The following is a 22173-nucleotide window of genomic DNA, read 5'->3' as shown; positions in this document are numbered from 1 at the left end:
CATGTGAGTTATAAAGCAAAAGGCTTTTAAAAGAGTCTTTTTCATACACATTGAGGAGGAGTTCTATCTAAATAAAATCCAATATTAACAGTTGATTGATTAATTAGTTGATTCAGTTGATTAAGAAGGGAGCCATTTGCTGTTTTTATCTGCTTTCACTTGTAAACAGCTACATAAATGTAAACATTGCTTGCAAGTCAAAATGCAACCACTAACCGTTGTTTATATTGACCCGCAGGTCACCGCCAATGACCCGGACACAGACACCAATGGTCTTGTAACCTACAGCTTGGAGTCACTGCCTGACGGCACCGCGACCGACATCACCAATGTGTTTTCCATCGATGGCGAGAGCGGCTGGATCACAACTGCACAGGAGACGGACTGCGAGGCAACCAGAGTCTACAGGTTCAGTGTGGTCGCTACAGATCATGGCGGCGACAACAAGCTGTCATCCAGCGTCCTGGTGGAGGTGACGGTGACGGACGAGAACGACAACCCGCCGAAGTTCTCAGACGAAGTGTACCGCGGCTCGGTGGTGGAGAACAGCAGTCCGGGTGAAGTCATCATCTCCATGACGACCACAGATGCTGATGTGTCTCTGGAGAACCGGCTAGTGACATGTTACATCACAGGTGTGTTTGTCTGAATATGTGTTTAGGAGTATGTGCGAGTCATTGGATTTGAGACTGTGAATGTTGTTGTTTTTAGTCATTTGTGCAGGTCACTAGGTGTGTGTGTGTGTGTGTGTGTGTGTGTGTGTGTGTGTGTGTGTGTGTGTGTGTGTGTGTGTGTGTGTGTGTGTGTGTATACTCACCCGTCACCATATTTGCATGGTCTTATCTGAGAGTGAGCGAGTGTGTCTATGTTTATCAGCCAAATTACTTTCCCGTTGAAGATTCGCTGCACTGTGGGATTTATCAAGACATTAATGAGGTGAAATGAAATATCTGTTAATTGTGCAGTCATAATTTTAGATTACTCAGTCACAGATAAATAGCAAAGAAACACAGGTTGACAAGCTGACAAGGCAGGAATACAAACTGGATATCCTGCGGCTAACAACAAAAACAAAGCCTTGAATTAATGCAAAACTTCTATTTTCCTCCAGTCAGTTAAACTCATACCCTTCTAGAGGAGTTTGCTGTCACAACATTGTTTTTGGAAAGTAACAGAGGAATATTTGCATTGGAATTATTTATAAATGGTAGGGTTTGTCTGATGCTAACATTGGCTTGTCAAAAAGAAACAAAAACAGAAGCAAACATTAAAGTTGCCCTTAACCAGAATGATTGATGTGATGATTTTATTTATTCAGGAGTCTGTCTACAATGAGGCTGCCTCACACAACAAAATTCAAAATTCATTGCTGTCATTTTTCGTCAGGACCGTTGGCAGGGTTTTAAAAGTACTGAGGTCTGGACTAAATTTCTCCCTTGCAACTCAACCACCTGAGAAAGTTTTGACTAAGCACAAAAATACCCCATTTCATTGTTCAGTTATATATTCAGATTTTTTTCTCACAGTTTTCTTACAATGATCTCAGTGCTGTTTTAAAGACATCCCCACAATTCACAAAGTAATACAAGAGTCGGCTTTAAAATACCACCATGGGGGGGTAATGTGTTTGAAGTTGTACCATATAAACTCCTCCTCAGGTTACAGTTACAAGTCTTGATGTCCTTAGTGGTAGTTATTGCCCAGTTTTTTCATGTCACATCATAAATTGATCAAGATTTGATCTACGTTAACATGTCTGTGAATACTACTGTAAACATTTGCCCTTTTATTTATGGTAATATTTCCATCATTGCGACATTACCCTGACTTACAATGAGCATGTGTTTGAAATTATTGAAAATTTTATCCATTTATCTTAAAATATTGGCCAAAATCTGAATTTTATTCTGACTGTGAATAAAGTGATCAGTGCAACTTTGTATGAGGGAAAAGTTAGATTTTTTTATTTATTTATCCAGTACCGATACCATAGTGAAATAACCTTAATTTTTTACCTTATTTCTTTTACCTTTTGCTAAGTGTTTGTGTTTGCACCAAACCTTGGATCGACTATAGCCATTTAGATTTTAAACCTTCCATTTATGGCAGTTTTATTTTGATGGTGTAAGTAAAGTTTCAAAGGCTTTTTTACAACGCAAAGAGTAAAATGTTTGGGGAATCCCTACATAATTGATATTTGATAGACTCAAGTACAGCTATAGTTCGAAACTCAGAATCAGCCTTCAAGAGTCTATAGCAGTTAAACTTTAGTGCCTAACATCCCAATCCACTGCGGTAGCCTGTACTAATTCCTTACTTTACTGTTCCTTCTAGTGCCGCAGGCTGTTTATGGACAGCAGCACCTAACAAGTGTTATGTCACTGCCAAAGAAAACCCAGACCACAGTTTAACACATCCGTCACCAGACCTGTGTGGCAACTTTTGACAGCTGTCAACTTTCCTTTTTGAGGTTGAAGCATTTATTCAGTGAGCAGAACCGACATGTAGTGGCTCCATCTGCACACGTCACGTGTCAAACAAGGTGGCTGACTGGCTATGATGCAATGTTCTGTAACATACACACTGATGGGCATATTCAGTAGCCAGTGTCAGCTGTCAACAGTTAAAGTTTTCATTTCAACGATAAAAGTTTGTGAGAAAGGAAAAGAAAACAATGATTGGAAAGTACTCGGGTGAGTCAGTCTAATGTTAAAACATCGCCCACAACAGAAAGCTGAAAAATTACTGAATTATTCATCAGGAACAACATGGCTTCAGTACTCGATATCAAAGACTCTTCTGTATCACATAAGCTAAGTGTGGATTCAAAAAAAACATATTATATATAATATATAAACATATATATATATATATATACTGTATATATTACTCAGAATAAGAAGGTTCCGGGTTCGAGTTCCGGCTCGGACGCGGGGTCTTTCTGTGTGGAGTTTGCATGTTCTCCCCGTGCTTGTGTGGGTTCTCTCCGGGTACTCCGGCTTCCTCCCACAGTCCAAAGACATGCAAATGGGGACTAGGCTAATTGGTTACTCCAAATTGACCATAGGTATGAATGTGAGAGTGAATGGTTGTTTGTCTCTGTGTGCCCTGCGATGGACTGGCGACCTGTCCAGGGTGTACCCCGCCTCTCGCCCGAAAGGATGCTGGGATAGGCTCCAGCCCCCCCGCGACCCTACTAGAGGATAAGCAGTAGAAAATGGATGGATGGATATTACTCAGAATGTAATGTAGTGTTACAAAGACACTATAACAAAAGCAACAAAGCAAACAACAAATAAGAACTCTACAGTTTTACTTTTTTGTTTTTTGTTCATCTTTCTAGGAAACGATTCGAGGATATTGATTCTATTTTTCACTAACCCACTGGGTGATTTCCTTTTTTTTTTCTTAAAAACTTAAATATGACAAGTACGTACTTAATAACTGTAGCAATTAACACTCTCTCAATTTCCCATATAATTAGTATCAAGCCAGCATATTTTTAGGAAATTAGAATGATTTTTTCTGGCAAATTATCTAGAAAATCCAGGATTACCTCTTAGTTCTTCATTACTCCTGCAGGTGGGGACCCGTTGGGCCAATTTGCCATCATCCAGGAGGACGAGGGCGAATGGGGATTGATCGTGAAGGAACGTCTGGATCGAGAGACCAAAGACAGATACACACTCAAAGTCACCGCCACTGACGGGAAGTTTGAGGCTCCAGTCACTGTGGATGTCCATGTGCTGGACATCAATGACAACAGTCCACTGTGTGAACAGGTGAGGAGGTTATTTCACCCTTTCATTCACAGATAAGACTCATCACAGTTACGTTCACTATCACTGTCCAACAACAGCTTGTTAGACGCACTCCCGTCTGGCAGCAGCTCTGTACAATAGTCCTGTTGGCCACCGGCAACTCTTGAGGGAAATTAAATTCTTGAGCTGTTGCTTTTAATGGAGTAAGCCAAAAAAGGTAGTGTCTTTCTTAATTTATTCATTTATAAGAGTAAGTATTATGTGAAATGTAAGTCCAGCTGAATTATTTTGACTTCAGTAAAAAAAAAATAAATAAAAAATAATAATAATTTTAATTTAGAATCTTTTGTAGTTTGTTCCTATTTTACCAAAATTGATCAAGTAATTTCTGTACTTGGTTTAAACAAACTGATACTGTAACACATAAAAACTGACTGAAAACATGTCATGCTTTCATAGTTTAGGGAACATTAATCTTTGATAAATTATATAGGGACAATGCTGTTGTATGTTGTATGTGGTATTGGTTTATGCCCTATACAGTACCTGTCCCTATACAAATAAACATTGAAATCAAATAGAAATTAATTTGACCAGCAGAGACTTTGTGGTAGATGTGCTGTGGTTAATCTTGGAAGTTCAACTTTAAATTTTATTGTTGTATTTTGCCAAAACCCTGAAAAATATTGAACATAATTTGGTATAACTGTGAGTATTCATATCTTGATAAATGTTAAAACCTTTTCTGTCTTTTTTTCATTTCTTGCTCCAAACATAGATTTTTGGCGGACACCTTTGTCCAATATGACTTTAAAGCTAAAGTTAATAGTCTTACTCTACCTCTTGATCTACAGCTGCCTAATGCTGCTACTTTGTGGGAACTGTTTTTCTGATGTTGGCTCTATAACAACCATCTGAATTTTAAATTCATCATTCTTTGAAAATAACCTTTGATGTGAAGACTAATCACTTCAGATGTAACTCTAACAATAATGCTGACCACCTCTAAAATGTTTTAATATCACCTTTTCTCCCTTCATTACTGTAAACCCGAGCCCTGTTGCTGGTTTACTGCTCGCAGCTATATATCACTTTATTTATCCAGTACTCAGTAGCTTCACCTAGAGAAGTGCTATGCAAATGGAGGCCTGATTATTGTTATTATCCTCCTGTTCCAGCTGGTCTACACAGAGGTGGTGATGGAAAACTCGCCCTCCAGCATGTTTGTGCTGAAGGTTTCAGCTTCAGATCCGGACGTGGGAGCTAATGGCCAGATCTCCTACACCCTCCACGGCCCTGACGCAGACAAGTTCCATCTCAACCACAGGACAGGTATGATGGTGTGTGTTTGGGGTCAAAACATGAGCACACCCTCTAAGTGAACTGCGCTGAGTGTTTGAGTTGGCGATACCATCGACGCTCTGCAGCAGCTACTCACAGAGGCTCTGTGCTGACAAGAGCCAAAAGCATTTCTTTTGTCATTAGTTATTTCCCCTGTTTTCAGAGGCACCTCACTGACATCCATCACACTTTATTTCTGTCATAACATCTTCGTCTCATTTCTTCAATGCCAGCTGATTGCCTGGAGGATATCAGAGAGTTTTAAGCCACACTAACAGAGAGGTTGTAGAGACGGTAATGTTACTCATTCAGTGGCTCGACACTTTGGTACAAATATCTTGACCATTATTTGATCCCAAAGGTTGAAGTAACTTTTCAGTCAGTGCCACCAGCCTAACACTTAATGATTGGAAACATGTAAAACTAAAGACTGAATTTATAACAGCCTCATCTTTACTTTGACATTCGTGCATATACAGCAAGGAAGCATGCTAAACAACAGCAGTTTACTCATCATTGTTGGTAATATAGTGACAATTTAATATTTGGTGAACTGGTGAGCTAGCCGCTAACATGATCGCAAACTGTGAACATGGTAAACATGTTAGCTCAGGTGCTAACAAGACAGTAAGTTACCACAGAGTTTATTCAGGAAACACTTCTGTCCCATTTACCTCTGACTCACAGACCATTCATCTGTTGTGGGGCTGTTCTCTGGAAGAGCAAGGTTACATGACATGAAGTCTATGATGCAACACAGCTAACAGGCTATGATAGCATCCGTGACGTCCTTGTTGAATATTGAAAAAATTAAGGAAAATGTTCTTTGGACACATTTTGTACATTAATATTCAGTTCTCTTGTAAGTAAAAGATATTTTGTGTACTTGTATACTCTTCACGCCTTTCCCCAGGTGAGCTGTTCACTCTGGCTGTGTTGGACCGTGAGAGGGAGGTTGAATACAACCTGGTGGCGAAGGCGACGGACGGTGGCGGGCGGTCCTGTCAGGCAGACATCCTGCTGATGATCCAGGACATGAACGATAACCCGCCTCGTTTCTCCTCCAGCCACTATGAGGTCACTGTGTTTGACAACACGACCATCCGAACGCCCATCGCTGTCATATACGCCAAAGACCCAGACACTGGTAGGCTGCTGTTGAGTTTTACTAACACTGATGTGTTGTAATTATTGCATGCCCAAGGATTTTAACTCTTAACCCTGGGACTATTACAGTCTCTCCTACTTATTAGGCACTAAAGGAAAGACCGTAAGGTCGATTAATCAAAGTGTTTGTCTTGTTTGTCTTCATGATACCAAGCGAAGTCACGCAGCCTCAGGCTTAGGGCTTCAGTATGCCCCGGACAGCATTCCTGTCAGGTCGTCGACATATCAAGATAGGGCTTCAGTTTTATGTTATTATAAATAATATATGTATATATATTATTATTATTATGCTGTATTTTTTTGTTTCATGTTTCTGCATGTCCATATTTTATGTTGGTTCGAATGCGTGTGCTTTGGTTTGTGTTTTCATGGTGAGTATGTGAAACAGTGTGTATAATGTGTAAGTTGTTTAATGAACCAAATGGAACCAAATAGACTATAATAATAGTAATTATCTTTATTTTTAAAGCATTTTTCAAAACTCAAACTGTGCTTCACACAGGGTAGCAAATTAAAAACAAAATCAAGTTACAGCAGGGCAGCAAAATAAGTTCAAAATCGTATTATAAAAGACAAAAAAGAAAAACCAACTCCAGTGATGTAAGATAAAAGAAATGATGAAAAGGGGATTAAAACTGATAAAAACACAAACAAAATAGATTAAAAACTCTGTCAAGGGTTTAAGAAGCTCTGCTCTGGTGGAAAGGTGAAGGCTTGAAAACAAATGTCATGGAAATGTGGCAATTAATTAAGGTCAAGAAAAGAGTTTGAATTAAAGAAATCAGTTTAGGATCACTGTTACTTGCATAAAGTTTGTTCAAGTTCAGACACAGACTTTAAATTCTCTTCTCACATAAATGGACCAAACTAACAAAAACTCCTTGTTCAGTTTTGATTCAGTGTTTGTTTCTCTCTTCCTTCCTTGTTCATTTATCTTGTGCTCACTCCCTCATGACTTTTCTTTCTTGTGTTTTTCTCTTTCCTGTGATTTATATAAGCCTCATGTTTTGTAGCCCCACTTCTACAAATTTGTCATTTTGAGTCTTTTAGACAATTTGATCTCACTGTCTTTTTAATCACGTCATGTTTTACCACTGAACAAATACGAAACAAATCTGAACCAGTCTCTCATGACTGAAGTGAGCTGGCAGAGTGTGGTGCAAATTTCCGCTGCAGTGTTTGAATGTTTTATTAATTTGTTGCCTTTGATGGTTGGTTAGTTTTTAAGTGTCGGAATAGTTAAGTCAAATAAAAGTAAAGTAAAACTGAGACTTTCTTCATTGGAAACCAGTTGTAGAGCTGTTGTAGACACACACACACACACGCACACACACGCACACATACAGTACATTCATTTTAAGTAATTTATACAAACAAACACATGTATTCACACTTGAATAGTCAGAGTTCACACCTAGCTGGATCAATAAAAATGCACAAAGACATCTACGAATACAAATATTCTGCCCATACAAAGACTGGTACACACCTACACAATAAAGATAGACAAATTCAGACAAGTAGAAATTCATACACACACACACACACACACACACACACAATTGGGTAGGGAAGCATGAGCAGACAGAACAGGTGAGCCACTCCTTCAGATGTGCAGCAGCTTGTCCTCTTTCTCTACACCGGCAACTTTTCCCACAGACAACAATGACTTTTTTTTTTTTTTTCTTTTTCTTGGATGTTTTATTTGCCAAATAAGTTTATCAAGAACATTTTGACACGTTGAAAAAGAAGAGAGAAGACACAAAAATATACAAAGTGCGTATTTGGCAAAAGGTTAACAATCTGTTGATTCAGATGGTTTAAATCTGAAAATATGAATGTAACACTGAGAAATTTGCTGGTAGATCTGTATGTAATAAGATAGATTTGTATCATTATCATTCTTTCCTCGTTCATTCAGAGTGAAACTTGTCTGAGCAGTTATTGTTTTTCACAATTAGATTTCTTTTTTGGCGTTTCGCCTCTTGAGCATCAGGAAACATGAGAAAAGAGAGAAACCATCAATAACATGATGCATTAAGTTAAACCACAGCTGCACTAAAAATCAAAGATTTGAAGTTTTGACCTTTTACTGTAGCGCCATCTTTAGGCCAATTAGTTTGTTAAACTCAGTACAAAACTCCATCATCCCCCCCAAGGCTTCTCACTGTCAAACCACCTGTTTGTCGAAGCTTTGTCTGAGTTAAAAATGTTGACCTTTAATCACGGCACTCCCATGAGTCTGTGTTATTATCCAAAAACAGAAGTTTCCAAACGTTTTATCTTGTAATCACAGAACAAAACCTGACAGACTACATGTTCCTGTGAGCTGCAGGGGCGTGTTTACACTATTTTTAGCAGGGGATCAAGTAAAGGCAATGATTGAGGCAATAATCATTGATTCATGGTCAAAACATTTTGTTTAGTTTGCACAGCACATTACTCACTACAAACCAGAGGTCACTAACAGGCGGACCATGGTCCAGATCCAGACCCAGACATTGTCCTATCCAGACCCGGACGTATATATAAATAATTATTATTATATGAGGATTATTACATTTTGAATTACCGGCGCAGCGTTTTAGCCTTTACAACAATGGTCACGTGACGCTACTCAGCCAATCATTGTGACCCAAGTCAGTGAGTGAGATACACACACACAGTGCGAGAAGAAGAAGAAGTTGGAGGAATAAGTGTGGAAAGTGGGATAGAAGAGTTGTGTTTTTCTGGCCTCCAGGTTTAAAACTACACTCCCAAAGTAAAGACCATTGGTCTTGTGTTAACCCGCCTCATGTCGTGTTAGTTAGAACTTTTCTGCAGGGTCGTTATCTAATGGCTCCATCTGTCTCTCTTTCCATCTGTGCAACACTTGAGTCGAGAACAAGACATCTAATCATCTAATGACCAGATTGTCATTAAGTTTGCTCTGAATATTCATGGTCACAGTTTTTCGACTTCTCTCAGTTTTGGTGATCCTCTGACCTTTCATCGAGCACCATGATCAAATTCAGTGGACACTGAATTTGGGGCACTTTTATGCTCCAAAAGTAGTAAACCCTTGATTTTGTTGACCTTCGAACTGTATGACATGTTTTACTCCAACTTTAGAGTGTGCCAGTCAGTCTATCCAAAAACTTTGGTTTTGTGGAAATAATGAACGTTGCAGCCTCTTTGATACAAATCAACATAGATGAGAAGACAGGATCATACCTTCAAGTTTTGTTAAATTCATGTCTGACATAAACAGTTTTATCTATTGGACATGAATAAAGAGAGCATACATTTCCTTAAATCAAATACTGATGATTATTTCAGTTGAAGTGTCTATCCAGTATTTTTTAATCAATGTTTTTGGCAAACACATGAAAGTTTCTTCAGCATCAAGATCTTATGATTGCTGTGTTGAAAGTTGTATGTTGTTTTTGGTTCTTTCCCCAGTGCTTTGACATCATGTCCTGACTTTTAAACATAAACACACCTTGTGGAAATCCAGGTTTGGTTTTGATGACAGTAGCAATTTCTCGGCTGATTTGTTTTCCCTCTCAGAGATAAGACTCCAGGTGTCACACCGCAGCACGTCTGTCTGTGCCAGTATCCACCTCATACACTGAAACCAAACACAATGACATATTAGAAGTGTTATGTTTGTCCTTTTTGAATAAATATACTGAATAATCAAACAGAATCAATCGTCGTCGCTGCTGCTGCTGATGTAATTTTAGATTTGATTTTGTTATTTATTAGTTATTTCTCTTTGTATTCGTTCTCTCCAGGTATAAACTCTGAGGTGAAATACTCCCTCCTGGCGGGCGATAGTGGTTACTTCTCTCTGGACGAGTTTTCGGGGATCCTGCGGCTGGAGCGACCTCTGACCCCCGACACCCCGCCCACCTTTGAGCTGAAGGTAAAGGCCACCGATCGCGGCCTGCCCCGTCACCTGTACTCCATCGCCACTGTGACGGTGGACGTGGTGTCGCTGGACGACTACCAGCCCGTCTTCCTGAGCTCGGAGTACACCGCCCAGCTCCGAGAATCCTTAGCGGTTGGGTCGGAGGTGCTGAGTGTCTCTGCACTCACCAGAGATGGTGGAGGGCCGGATCATGTCGTGTATCGCATCATCTCTGGCAATGAGGACGGGCGGTTCCAGCTGGATTCACAAACAGGTTAGAGTAGTTTTACCCATCTTTCTCACACTTTGTTTACAGATGTGCACATCTGGTCAAGGTGAAGCATGACATGAAATAAGTGAAATATTCTGTTTTTGGCTCATGGTTGAAATGGACCTAAACATATGGAGCTATAAGACTTACCATTGCCTTTCTTAAAATTTAACATTATCTGTCAATAATCCCCTGCTCTACTTATCTCAGTTTGACTATCTGTCAGTGAAAGAAACACTGGAAGCTTAACTGAATATATTTACCTTCTTTCCAAGAGTTGGATGAGAATATTAATCCGACTCTCATGTCTGTAATGCACCTCATATAGTAGAGATGGATAAGACTTCCATGTGAATTCCATTCAGTCGATCACATTATCAGACACTTGTAATAACATACAAAACAATATAAAACTATATCCGTTAAATTTTGGTTTAATTACACCGACTTTAATGGCGAGAATGTCCATGTTAATGTGGCTGAGTATTTATTAAGTATTATTAAACTCCACGTTGGATAAATTGGAGGTTTCTCAGCAGAGTTACATCTTGGATTCTAATGTGAACATTATTTAGAAGTCAGAAATGTATAACTATGATACCTCTAATATGGCATGAGTGTTTCTTGGCCAGTGGTCAAGTGCACTGGCTCCCCGCAGCTTTTCATCATGGTGAAGCTCCACAGAAGAGCTGGGCAGATAAATAAACTTTAGTTTGACAAGAAATATTTGCAAATATTTGCTTTATAATCACAAATAGCTACAGTTGTTTCCTGATCAAACAAACTAGATATAATGTGTTTTAAATTAAGTCTTTATGCTAAGCTAAGCTAATCGCCCCATGGCTCCAGCTGCTGGACAAACTTAACACACACAAACAGAAGTGGTATCAATCTTCTAATTTCATTCTAAAGAGAGAAGTGATTTAAATAAATAAGATACTGAACTATTTCAGTAATACAGTTTCCGTTTGTGTAGTAACAGTAACAACTATAAAATAAAAAAATAAAAAACAGATTTCAAAATAGAAATTCATATTTAAAGAAAATTCGTAGAGGACCTTTTGTTGCTGAACCTCACAGCTGCAGCTGTTTTTGCCCTTGAAAAGCAGCTACCTGTTTTCTGCCATAAAGCAGAATTTTTACATCAGTTCTTGTGGTGTAAATCCACTTGGACTGATCTAAAACTGGTGGCAATAAAAAGCAATAATGATTTAATCTAGTTTCCCTCCAAGGTGGCTACAGGCTGACAGTCTACTCATCATCTGTCTATAATTTGTGTAATGTCTTTAAAATTAATAACTGCAATATTTTTTGCATATTAATATGCAACTTCCCAGATGAAGGCCACAGTGTGAAACGCTGTGGGCACAGTTATAAATTATAAATATAATTAACCACATAATTTCAAGATTTTACAGATAATTAGAGGAAGTTCCTGTCTGTTTTCTGTTTAAAAGAGTTCATTTTTCTATATCGTAGTTTGGTTTTTTGAAAATAAAAGTTTGATTATTTTCATTAAAAGTTGAAGTTAGTTAGTAATTGAGCATCTGACCTAAAGTTTGTGCTCTGTCCCCTGCTGGATTTAAAACTTGCAGAGTTTGGGAGTGAACTGCAGTCTGCCCTTTGGACTGTGAGGGACTGTCTCACGGCTTGCTGCCAATAAATCATTAAAGACCAGCTGGTCAGAAGAACCACTCTCATTGATCACTGTCCACTGCATTTGGTCTCATTACTTGGGGAGAGCAGAGGGTTTAAAAGTTTGAACAGCCGGGGTGTGGCGACCAGAACCTCCAGCTGAACCCAGCAGCAAAAGCAAAACTAAGCTGGACTAATACACAGACGTTTGTAGGAATACATTACACATAGCGGGGTTCTTGATATTCTTGGTACATGCTTGGGCAGAAGATTTGTTTTTATTCATGAGACACATTGAACTAGAAGTCACAAAGTGGTATGAAAAAGTGTCTGATTGCATGAACGTCCAGACTGAGAAGTCTCTGTAGGGATAAAAACCTCAGGCAACGTTCTGATGTCGGTGCTGGACTGAGACAAGAATCAGAAGTGAAATTGTTTTGGCTCCACTCGGAAACTAACCCCAAACTTATAGTAATTACAGCAGACATCACAGAATTTGTTGTTAAGGGGGTTAAAGTTTTGGTGTTGATTTAAGGGGGTTTATTTAAAGGGAGACCTCCTTGATTTGTTTTGGGAAACTCCTCTGATACCTTTTGAATGTGAAAATCAGGACAGGAAGAGGATAGTACCTTTACAATCTAGGACATCTCCTGTTCACTTGTTTCTTTCTCTCTCTGCTTCCACTAATCACTATATCCCCAGGTCAATTTACACACACTGCATTTTTTCTTTCTCTTCTTTGTTCACTCACTCACTAACTAACTCAGGCGTTCAGGAATGAAAACCTTTTCTTTTTTTTCACAAGCATCACGGCCAAAATAACCAGATTTATTTCACTGCCAATGTGCAGTACATGCACACATTCACAGCGGTTGTGTGTGTGTGTGTGTGTGTGTGTGTGTGTGTGTGTGTGTGTGTGTGTGTGTGTGTGCGTGTGCGTGCGCGCGTGCGTGTGCGTGCGCGCGTAGTGTCAAAAAGCCTGACCTGCAAAGTCAGCATTTGTGCAAAGAAATGTCAGTGATAGGAATGAAAACTCGAACAGATCCCATTATAACCCGCTCACACTACTGCCCTAGAAATCGATTCAAGGCTGTGAACTAGTTCCAGAAGTGGTCTGTCTCAGAACTGTTGTGTTGTTCTCCTGTTTAAACTTTAAAGAACTTTCTCTCAACTTAAATGGATCTAGACTTGATTAATACACCAATCAGTATATATGATTACTGTAGCCAAAATGACTGAAATGGCAGCTGCTTTTCTGAAAAGAGATGATGCAGTTTACTGCAGACTACACTATTCATATGCTGACATTTATGACTTTGGCTTTGATAATACGTTATATTTTGGAGCGTGAACCCAATTAGATCATGAGCATTTAGTCATGAACAGTTGGTAGTTAGCATAAAGCATCTACTATCAACTATCCCTTTAAGAAAGGTGACTCTCATTCAGGGACTTTTGTCCCAAATTCACGACATGTTTGTCTGTCAGACCACGCATGGCTCCCAACAACCTGGATGAAAAGGTAACTTTAAGACTTCAGGATACAGATGTTGAAGTTTAAATTTAAATTGATGGAGTCAGTTGAGGTGAAAGGTTGAGAATTAAAGGGGAAAAAAGTCCCACATGGATTAATTTATTTATTTGCTTAGAAGTTGAGGTTTGATTTTATTTGATCTTGGCTCCTAATACTGAAATGAATGATCTGTGACATTTTTAGCCATTCTGCAGAAATTAGATCTTGCAAAGCTTTGACAGAAAAGATCTAAAAAAAAAAAAAATACTGTTAGACTGGTTGAATTTGTGGTCACTCTTATAATCACCAGACTGATCAAGGAACCACATGATGGAGCGTGGTTATAAGAACAGAAATTAAAAACTTGTTTGTGTTTTGTGAAGAGCTCACTCTGTCCCATCTGCATCACTGCTGCTCTCTCATTATCACAGGCTGAGAGGAATTTGATTCATCACAAAGTTGATTATAACACAGACAGTAGTACAAAGTTCTCTTTGTTTTTGTTAAAGTTAATTTTTAATTAGTTTTCCTCGTCCTCCTCATGATGAAAAGAGGATGACTCACTGGCTTGTTGAGACCACTACTGATAATTTATGAGTTTTGTTTTTTGATGTCCACAGAATGATTGAATATTATATAAATAAATTATGGATGTACTGCGTCATCTGGAAACCTCTCTAAGGAAGCCGTTCAGAGTGCAGTTGTAAACAGTACCGTATTTTCCGCACTATAAGGCGCACTTAAAAGCCTTTAATTTTCTCAAAAAACGACAGTGCACCTTATAATTCGGAGCGCCTTATATATGGATTAATTCTGGTTGTTATGGCTACCGTAGTTAAGAGCGTCGCGGAGTAATACATGTGCTCCTGTCAAGAGACACGCTTACGACGCAGACATCAAACTCAAGGCTATCAGTCACGCAGTAGAACAGACTGTGTTTTTTTTTACGTGTTACAACTGAACAAGGTTGGGAGTTATTGTGAATACGCTCATTAACATTTGAACAATGTTGAGAGTTATTGTGAACGTGTTTAATAAAGTTTGACTGACTGACTTATCTGACTGTTTTGTTTCGCTTAATGCGCCTTATAGTCCGGTGCGCTTTATATATGAAAAAAGTTCGAAAATAGACCATTCACTGACAATGCGCCTTATAATCCAGTGCGCCCTATAGTGCGGAAAATACGGTATATCTGACACTGGCCCTCAGTCAGAAGGTGTTTTTCTAAACACTTGACACACTGCAGTCGGTGCTGAGACACTAGGTTTAACCAACATGACTTTGTAAGTGTGTCTTTGAATCACAGAGAAGTGTTTCAGTCCACACAAGGTTCGGTGTCAACCCCTCACATCTGAGACACAGCGATGAACAGTGGAACATGCAGCATGGAAAATGTAAAACTTCTCAGTATTATTGTCACTATCAGTACATCAGTTTAAACATTACTTTGATGTTTGTGTGTGAATTTTAGCTTGTAAGACTTGTTGTCATCGGTCATATTCACAGTGATGTGCATTCGTGTTCAGATGAAAGTTTTTGGAAAGTCGAGCTGCATTTATAGTTGTTTTTTAAGGAGCTACGGCACATGCGTGTAGCTGCTGTACAGTATCTTTGAATTTGAATCCTAACTGGAACCATTTTAGACTCAGATTGAAACAGTTTTTAAAGAGGGATCAGTCGTCTTTTCCTCTTGAGTTTCATGTATTTTAAAGGCCCATCTACGGGCGAAGCATTGCGGACTAGCTCAGGTTTCAAATGCTGAGGCATGTGGCAGTAGTTAATGCTGTTTCCTTGTCCTTGATAAACAAACAGTGGATTAAAAAATCTAGCTACAACAACTGCACTGCAGCAGTTTCCTGATCGGTACTGAGAGACGAGCTGTTGGATAAATAAATCTCCCCTTGTCTTACATGAATGTTTGTAATTATTTCAGCTAAGAGAGAAGAAGCAAATGGCATAACTAACAAGAATCATCTGACAAAGAAACAAACACATTACACTGATACACTTCAGTAAACAAGGCACACTCCCATGTAAAGAGGAAACACCTGCTGTCTCCTAATAATGGAGAAGTTGAACAAAAACTTACGTTGAATAGGAATTAGGTTTAAGCTCAGAACTGGGTTTAAGTTCAGGTTAGGGTGGGAGCTGGACTTGGACATATAGCCGTGATGGTCAAGGTTAAACTTAAATGTTACTCTCTGCACCAACAGAGCTGCAAGTTGTATTTCATCACCTGCCAACTTCATGTTGTACACGTCCGTGTTTGGTTTCAATAATCAAATCAGAAATTAAGTGGGGACTTAGAGTAGGGAAGAGCAAGGGAATACTTGGTAATTAGTATCGTGTGTGTGTGTGTGTGTGTGTGTGTGTGTGTGTGTGTGGTGTTTGTACTGTGGCCCAGTTACAGTCCAAGAAAAGTTCATGTTGTTTATGTTATTTGAGTTTTAAATTGTTGTCAGTTTGAATCACCTTAAGCATTTAAAAGTCTTGAGTTTGAGTTTCTAAAGTTTGCACTTGGTGTGTGTGTGTGTGTGTGTGTGTGTACACAATAAGATGTGGGAAAGAGAGTCATTTAAGTTGACAGTGATAAATCACCTGCTCCCAGTTTCTTCTTTCTGAGAAGTTGCTTCACGCTGTGCAGAATGAGCTCAGACTGCTTTGAGCAAAACACAAAACACAGATAGGAACCCTTATTGACAGGAACTTGGGAAGCACGAGCTGCAGCACACAAACCACATTTCCGTGTATATTGAAGACACAACATGCAGGAGTTTAACAGCTATAAGTCACTGCCACAGTAAACCTCACACATTAGCATAATTACTTGCAAAATCACGACTTACAAAGAAGAGTGCCAGCCTCTGGTGGTCTCTGCAGTTCACAATGTGACACGTGTGAATGTGGAGGGAAATGTTAAAACGGAAATTATGCCCAGTAATAGTACAAAAGGGCACAGTTTTGTCTTTATAGAACAAAAGGAGCTTTTTGAACTTGCAAGTGTTGGAAGGAGGGAAAGGTCGATGGGAAATCAGTGCAGTGACAGTCTCACCTCTTTGCTAAAGAGGGAATGTGTGTCAGAGGGCATTTTGAATTTTTGCAAGGTTCCCAGCTGAGGTTAGCTGGATGGATCTTTACTTTGACTGTGTTTTTATAGGTTGTTTTTTTTATATAGCAGACAATAAAAGAAACAACATGACTACCAACCTCCTCCGCCTTCTCCAGCCGACCACACACAGCCAGAGAGACTCACCCCAATAAAACACAAAAGCTCAACAAAATTTTGATAGATCAACAAATAAATAGATAAATAAAATAAAAAAATTGCCGTCAGCTTCTCCCGGTTAGGATTCCTTCCTCTAACACTTGCTCTGCGTCTTTCTCTGATGACTTAAAGATCCAGATGTCCGATCACCAAAATTCTTCATCTTTTTAAAATACATAGTTAAAAATGACCAGGATCTAAAAAGTGTATTGTAATAATCTTTAAAAATTAGTCACAAATATACAGATTGAGATTTCTATATATTTTACATTTGGAAAAAGGCTCAATAATAAAACAGCAGGTCACCATAGTTTTTAGCAAATGTTCCTCAAACAGGAGGATGTAGCGCATTCGATTGGGGACTATTTACAGCGACGGATTAATCCACACATGGTTCTCTCGTGAGCATTTGGGACAACGGATCAGTGTGTGATCACAATCAAACCACAGTGTGTGTGTTCATGGTAATGAAGGAACATGTAGCAGTGTGTCTCACTGAAGTGTTTTTAATCATTTTAGGAAACAGTGGAGCTCTACAGCTCAAAGGAATAAGATACATCAGGCTTTTGATACACACAGTACTTGTTAGTAGAATACATTCATGTTCGTTTTATCAGTCTTCTTAAGGTTGGGGTTAAGATTTAGGGGTTAAACATGTCGCGGATACACACCTTTAATTCATGTTACTCTGGGTCAGAGTCTCATAACTATGAGTCAGATGTGACTCAAACGTGATGTGAATGTAGAAACTGTTTATTCATCCTGTCTGCTAGAAGTGTGTGCTCTTAATCAAGCCACTCAAACATTAGCTGGTGTCTAAATATGTAAGAAATAAGCAGGAGAACTGCTAAAAAAAAAAAAAAAGATTTTGAATGTAGTAGCCAAGTAAGAAATAACAGAAGAGTATGAATGAGATGCGGAGCATTGATATGAGAAACTGGAGCTCATTCGGCTGTCTCTCAGCAGAAGGTAGAAAAATAAACAAATGAATAAATAGCAGCTTGGATCATTCTGACTCAGGCTGGCTGTGCAAATCTCCTTGATCTCAGAAAAATCAATAAAGTCAGATCTGTGCTGTGTGTACGTGGTGCCAATAATTTACTTGTTGAAACCTGGAGGTGTTTAGTTTGTGGGGAATGGTAGATGGTTGTTTTTGTTGGATCCCATTTTGTTTTGTCTTAATGAAGTGTGGTTCAAGAGACTGGCTGGCAGCCCAGGAAAACAGGCTGTGGGTGTTTCATCCACACATTCTGCTGGATACGACGAGCTGCAGCCGACGGATACTCAGGCTTTGTGTGGTACAGTAAGCTCGCTGACAGAGTCATCCAGTCTTTTCAGAATTTGTTCAGCATAATACTCTGAAGATTGAAACGTTATTAGTCGACCTCCTGCCTCCAAGCAATCGTATCTATAAAAGCTGGCAATGACAGTTTCACCACGGCACAAATTACATGTTTAGATTTGGTTTGTCGGCAGTTGAGCAATATGTGATTTAGATTGGAGTTTACCAGTGAGTCACGCTTTATTATTACGGGAAGAAGAGAGGAGCGAGAGGACTGAGAGGGGTACAGAAAGGTGTTAGACAGATTGTATGAAGAGGGGAAAACAACTGAAGCAGCAATTCTGCTGTTAAATTGTCATAAATGTAGTTTTCTTCTCAGCTGATATGTTTGATGTTTTTAATCCAACAAAGGATGAATGACCATTGTTTACTCTTCTTTCTTAAAGGATAAGGCTGCAGTTATTATTGTCAACAAATCCCAAAAAAAGACTAAAACCAACAATGCATTAGTCCGTCAACACTTTCTGACTTTCCTACTCTGTCTGTGGCTTTCAGCCCCAAGCCCATTGGTTCCTACTGATGTAACTCTTTACAAATGATTCACAAATATATGGTTTCATTTTATAAAACTATCAATCATTTCCAAAAACAGCTGCTCACTGGTTTCAGCAAACATTACTCAAACAGGAGGAAATAGTGGATTTGTTTGGGAATACTTCAGTGGTGGATTAATTTGATGCTCTAGTGAGTATTTGGGGCAGCAGATCAGTGCATGTGGTATTGAGTCAAAATAAACTACAGTGTGTGATCGTGATAATGAAAGAAAATGTCACCCAGCGCAGCAGTGTGCCTCACTGTTGTGTTTTTAATCATTTTTGGAAACAATGGAGCTCTACAGCTCAGAGGAATAAGATACAGTATATCAGGCATTGGACACACAGACAATAGGGGATTAGTTGACTATATGAAATATATATATGGCAATATATATATATATATATTGCCAGAATTATCCTTTAAAAAAAGAAGCACCTCAGAAGAAGCTTTTCAAGAGAAGACAGCTTTCTTTACACAAATCTACTATCAGCTTTCTGCCTTTGGTCATCAGATTTGTTTCTTTTAGCGAGGTGAACCTCTACACCAATAATCAGCTGAAATAAAACATGTACCTTATTTTAGTCAGATAAAGGTTTGAAATAATATGTTACATTTTGGAAGAAGAAAACAAGAATGTTACTAGTGGCACTGAAAATAATCATTTTTTTATTTTTTTATTTCTAATTAATTAATCTGCCAATTACATTTCACAGATCAATCAGTCAGTTTATCCGTTAATTGTTTGGTCCATAAAATTAAAATTAAAATTTGTAATAAAATAAATGAAATACCTGGGGATGTAACTCAGGGTCGGCATTTTTGCTTGAAGATTGGATTAAATGATCAATCAAGTATCAAAGTTAATTATTTAATCTGAAGTGTTTTTAATCGATTAGTTCGACTAATATTTTCCAGATCTAGTAACCAGCAAATTGACCCATTCTTTCCGTAGCTTTTCCACTCTTTTATAATAGTATTAATAATAATGTATTTGTCACTCCTCCGGTGCAGAGTCAAGTTATTTATAATAATAGAAAGCGCACACTCCAAATATTCAGTAACACGGTTGTTGATGAAATGACCAGAGGAGGATGAGAGCAGGAGGTGAAGAGGTGACTCTGTTAAAGTTGAGCAGCTTTACAACAGGTCAGGTGAATGAGGACTTCAGCCCATCTGGACTGAGAGGAGTGACTCAATAACAAACAAAAAAAGTGGACATGACACAGTATATCCCTTTAAGAGCTCTGACGCCTCTTTTATCGTTGCCATGAACTGAGATTAGACTTCACATGTGGATGACAGATAACACATGGAGACGGCAGCCAGCTGTGGAGAGATTTATAGTTCCTGAAAGGTTAAACTCACAGCTTCACTGAGCTGACAAAAGTGAGAGTTCACGCGATATGTCACGTGATGCCACACACACACACACACACACACTGTGTGTTTGAGTTATGGTGGATATTATCATTCACAGCGGCTTGCTTGTACCATAAGAACATCCATTTTAAACAGCGTATTACGTCTGTCACTACGTAATATTCATCCTGCACTCCAAAATGATGGGCATTCAAGCTGAGCAGCGCAACAGTAGTTTACACAGAGGGGGGATGATGACAGTTCGGATGTGTAACTGAAAAGCAGCAGCCGTGAGACTCACTGATCTGAATCAGGATTCTTTCAGCTAAAATCTCGTCCTGTACAGACGTTTCCTTTGTGAGTCAGTCGGTCATTCTTTGTGTCTGTCTCTTGACTTTTCATGCAGCACCACGAACAGTTTACACTGATCCAACACCTTAGTTGTCTCATCAGCATGTTGAGCTCAGTGCTGAGCTGGAGAAAGGATTAGTCAATTAATTAGCAGATCTGCAGAAAATTATTCATCAGGCGTTTTGATAATAATTAGTTAATGAATCATTTTAGTCATTTATCAGGTACAAAATGTCTCAAATGTGAGGATTTTACTTTTCCCTGTGTTGTATCTTGCTAAATTGTGTTTTGGACTTTTGATTAGAAAAATAACAAGAAATGTGAAAGCATTATCCGCAGCCACTATGCCGAATTACGTGTTAACATGCTTAATTTGAAGCATGTCTACACACTGGAGCACAAACTACGGCCTAGACTGATGGAAGTTGAGCCGATGCAGAGCGGTGACAATTTCAGAACATGTCAGTCTCAGCGCCTCCTACCGGCCAAACTTAAAATTCTTTGCCACACAGGTGGTAGCTACAGATTTAACATTGCAAAGTTCCCAATTTTGTTATTTTCCCTTTTTCATCCATCCAGTGTGTTTTTATCTGGTGAAAAAAATAGCATTACAGCCTCAGTGTTACTGTATACCTACTATTTACAATATCTTACATAGTCCTGCGTCTTCTTGCTCTAAAAAGTCATGAAAGCTCTGGGAATGTAAACTGAAAGAAGAAGTTGAACCTCGGATGTTTTATATAGCTGTACCATATTCTGTGTGGTGTTTAATTTGATCCATATCTTCCCACAGTTCAGCCTGAAAAACTTGGGATCTTCACTTGAATTTGAAACAAAGTTGTGTGACTCTGACGAGTGCTCAGCCAAGCAGCATGTATTTGTAATGATGAACCCACCGGTGAATCTGATGAGGGTGAAGAGGTTGTAGAACCACACAGAACGAAACCAAGACCGTGCTCATGCGTATTATGAATCCCGCTGTGTTTCTGCTCATAAACTGCTGCAGGCAGCTCGGTGAACTCTGTATGTTTTGTATCAGAGGTGAGTGTTTAAAATTCAAGGATTTTATCACCCGTGACAAATCCTGTAACATTAAATCACAACACTGCACACCAGTGCACTTGTGTTAAGCCACCTGGTCAATAATGCAAAATAAAACCTAAAGTATCTAACAGGCCTGTGAGTTCAGCTTCCTCTGATTTAATTTCGATCATGCAGTCGATTTCCCGTTTCTCATTTAGATTTTGTACAAACAGGTCAAATAAAAACAGCATCTACTTACACTTGTCAGTAAGAATAATTCAGTGTTCACTGTGTGGACTGCAGGTCTTCTGCTCCTCATCGCACCGCTGGATTTTGAAGTTTCCCGGGAGTACTACCTGTCTGTGGAGGGAAGTCGTGGGAAGTCGTCTCTCAGCGACATCACCACAGTTATCATCAACGTGACGGATGTGAATGATAACACGCCGGCTTTCGGACGGGGCGACTACAGCACTGAGATATCAGAGGATCTGACGCCTGGAAGCCTGGTGATGAAGGTAGAGATGAATGCACATACATATGTAGTTACACAAAAAGACACATGCAGAAATGGACGCCAGTGTTTGTAGATATACAGTACATACAAAAATGCTGTACTCGTTGGGATGTAATGGTATGCTGAATTCACAGTTCCACACGTGCCTCAGTTTTGGGGTCACGGTTTGTTAGTTGAGTGCAAAGGTTCATAGCTCATTGG

General features: G+C 39.1%; 1 protein-coding gene across 1 annotated transcript in view; it reads left to right on the top strand.

Annotated features, from left to right (window-relative positions):
* fat2 (FAT atypical cadherin 2) overlaps nt 1–22173 on the top strand; it is a 138173-nt gene that overhangs the window by 77536 nt on the left and 38464 nt on the right. Inside the window, 6 exon segments of the mRNA XM_022760174.1 lie at nt 239–635; nt 3583–3782; nt 4940–5093; nt 6016–6249; nt 10046–10435; nt 21762–21973. Of these exon segments, the coding sequence (XP_022615895.1) occupies nt 239–635; nt 3583–3782; nt 4940–5093; nt 6016–6249; nt 10046–10435; nt 21762–21973 (1587 nt within the window).

This window comes from Seriola dumerili, unplaced genomic scaffold (genome assembly GCF_002260705.1).
Source record: "Seriola dumerili isolate Sdu_G_001 unplaced genomic scaffold, Sdu_1.0 BDQW01000331.1, whole genome shotgun sequence".
In the NCBI taxonomy this organism is placed as follows: Eukaryota; Metazoa; Chordata; class Actinopteri; order Carangiformes; family Carangidae; genus Seriola; species Seriola dumerili.
The sequence above is the reverse complement of the archived record's forward strand: the minus strand, read 5'-3'. Positions and strand labels throughout refer to the sequence as shown.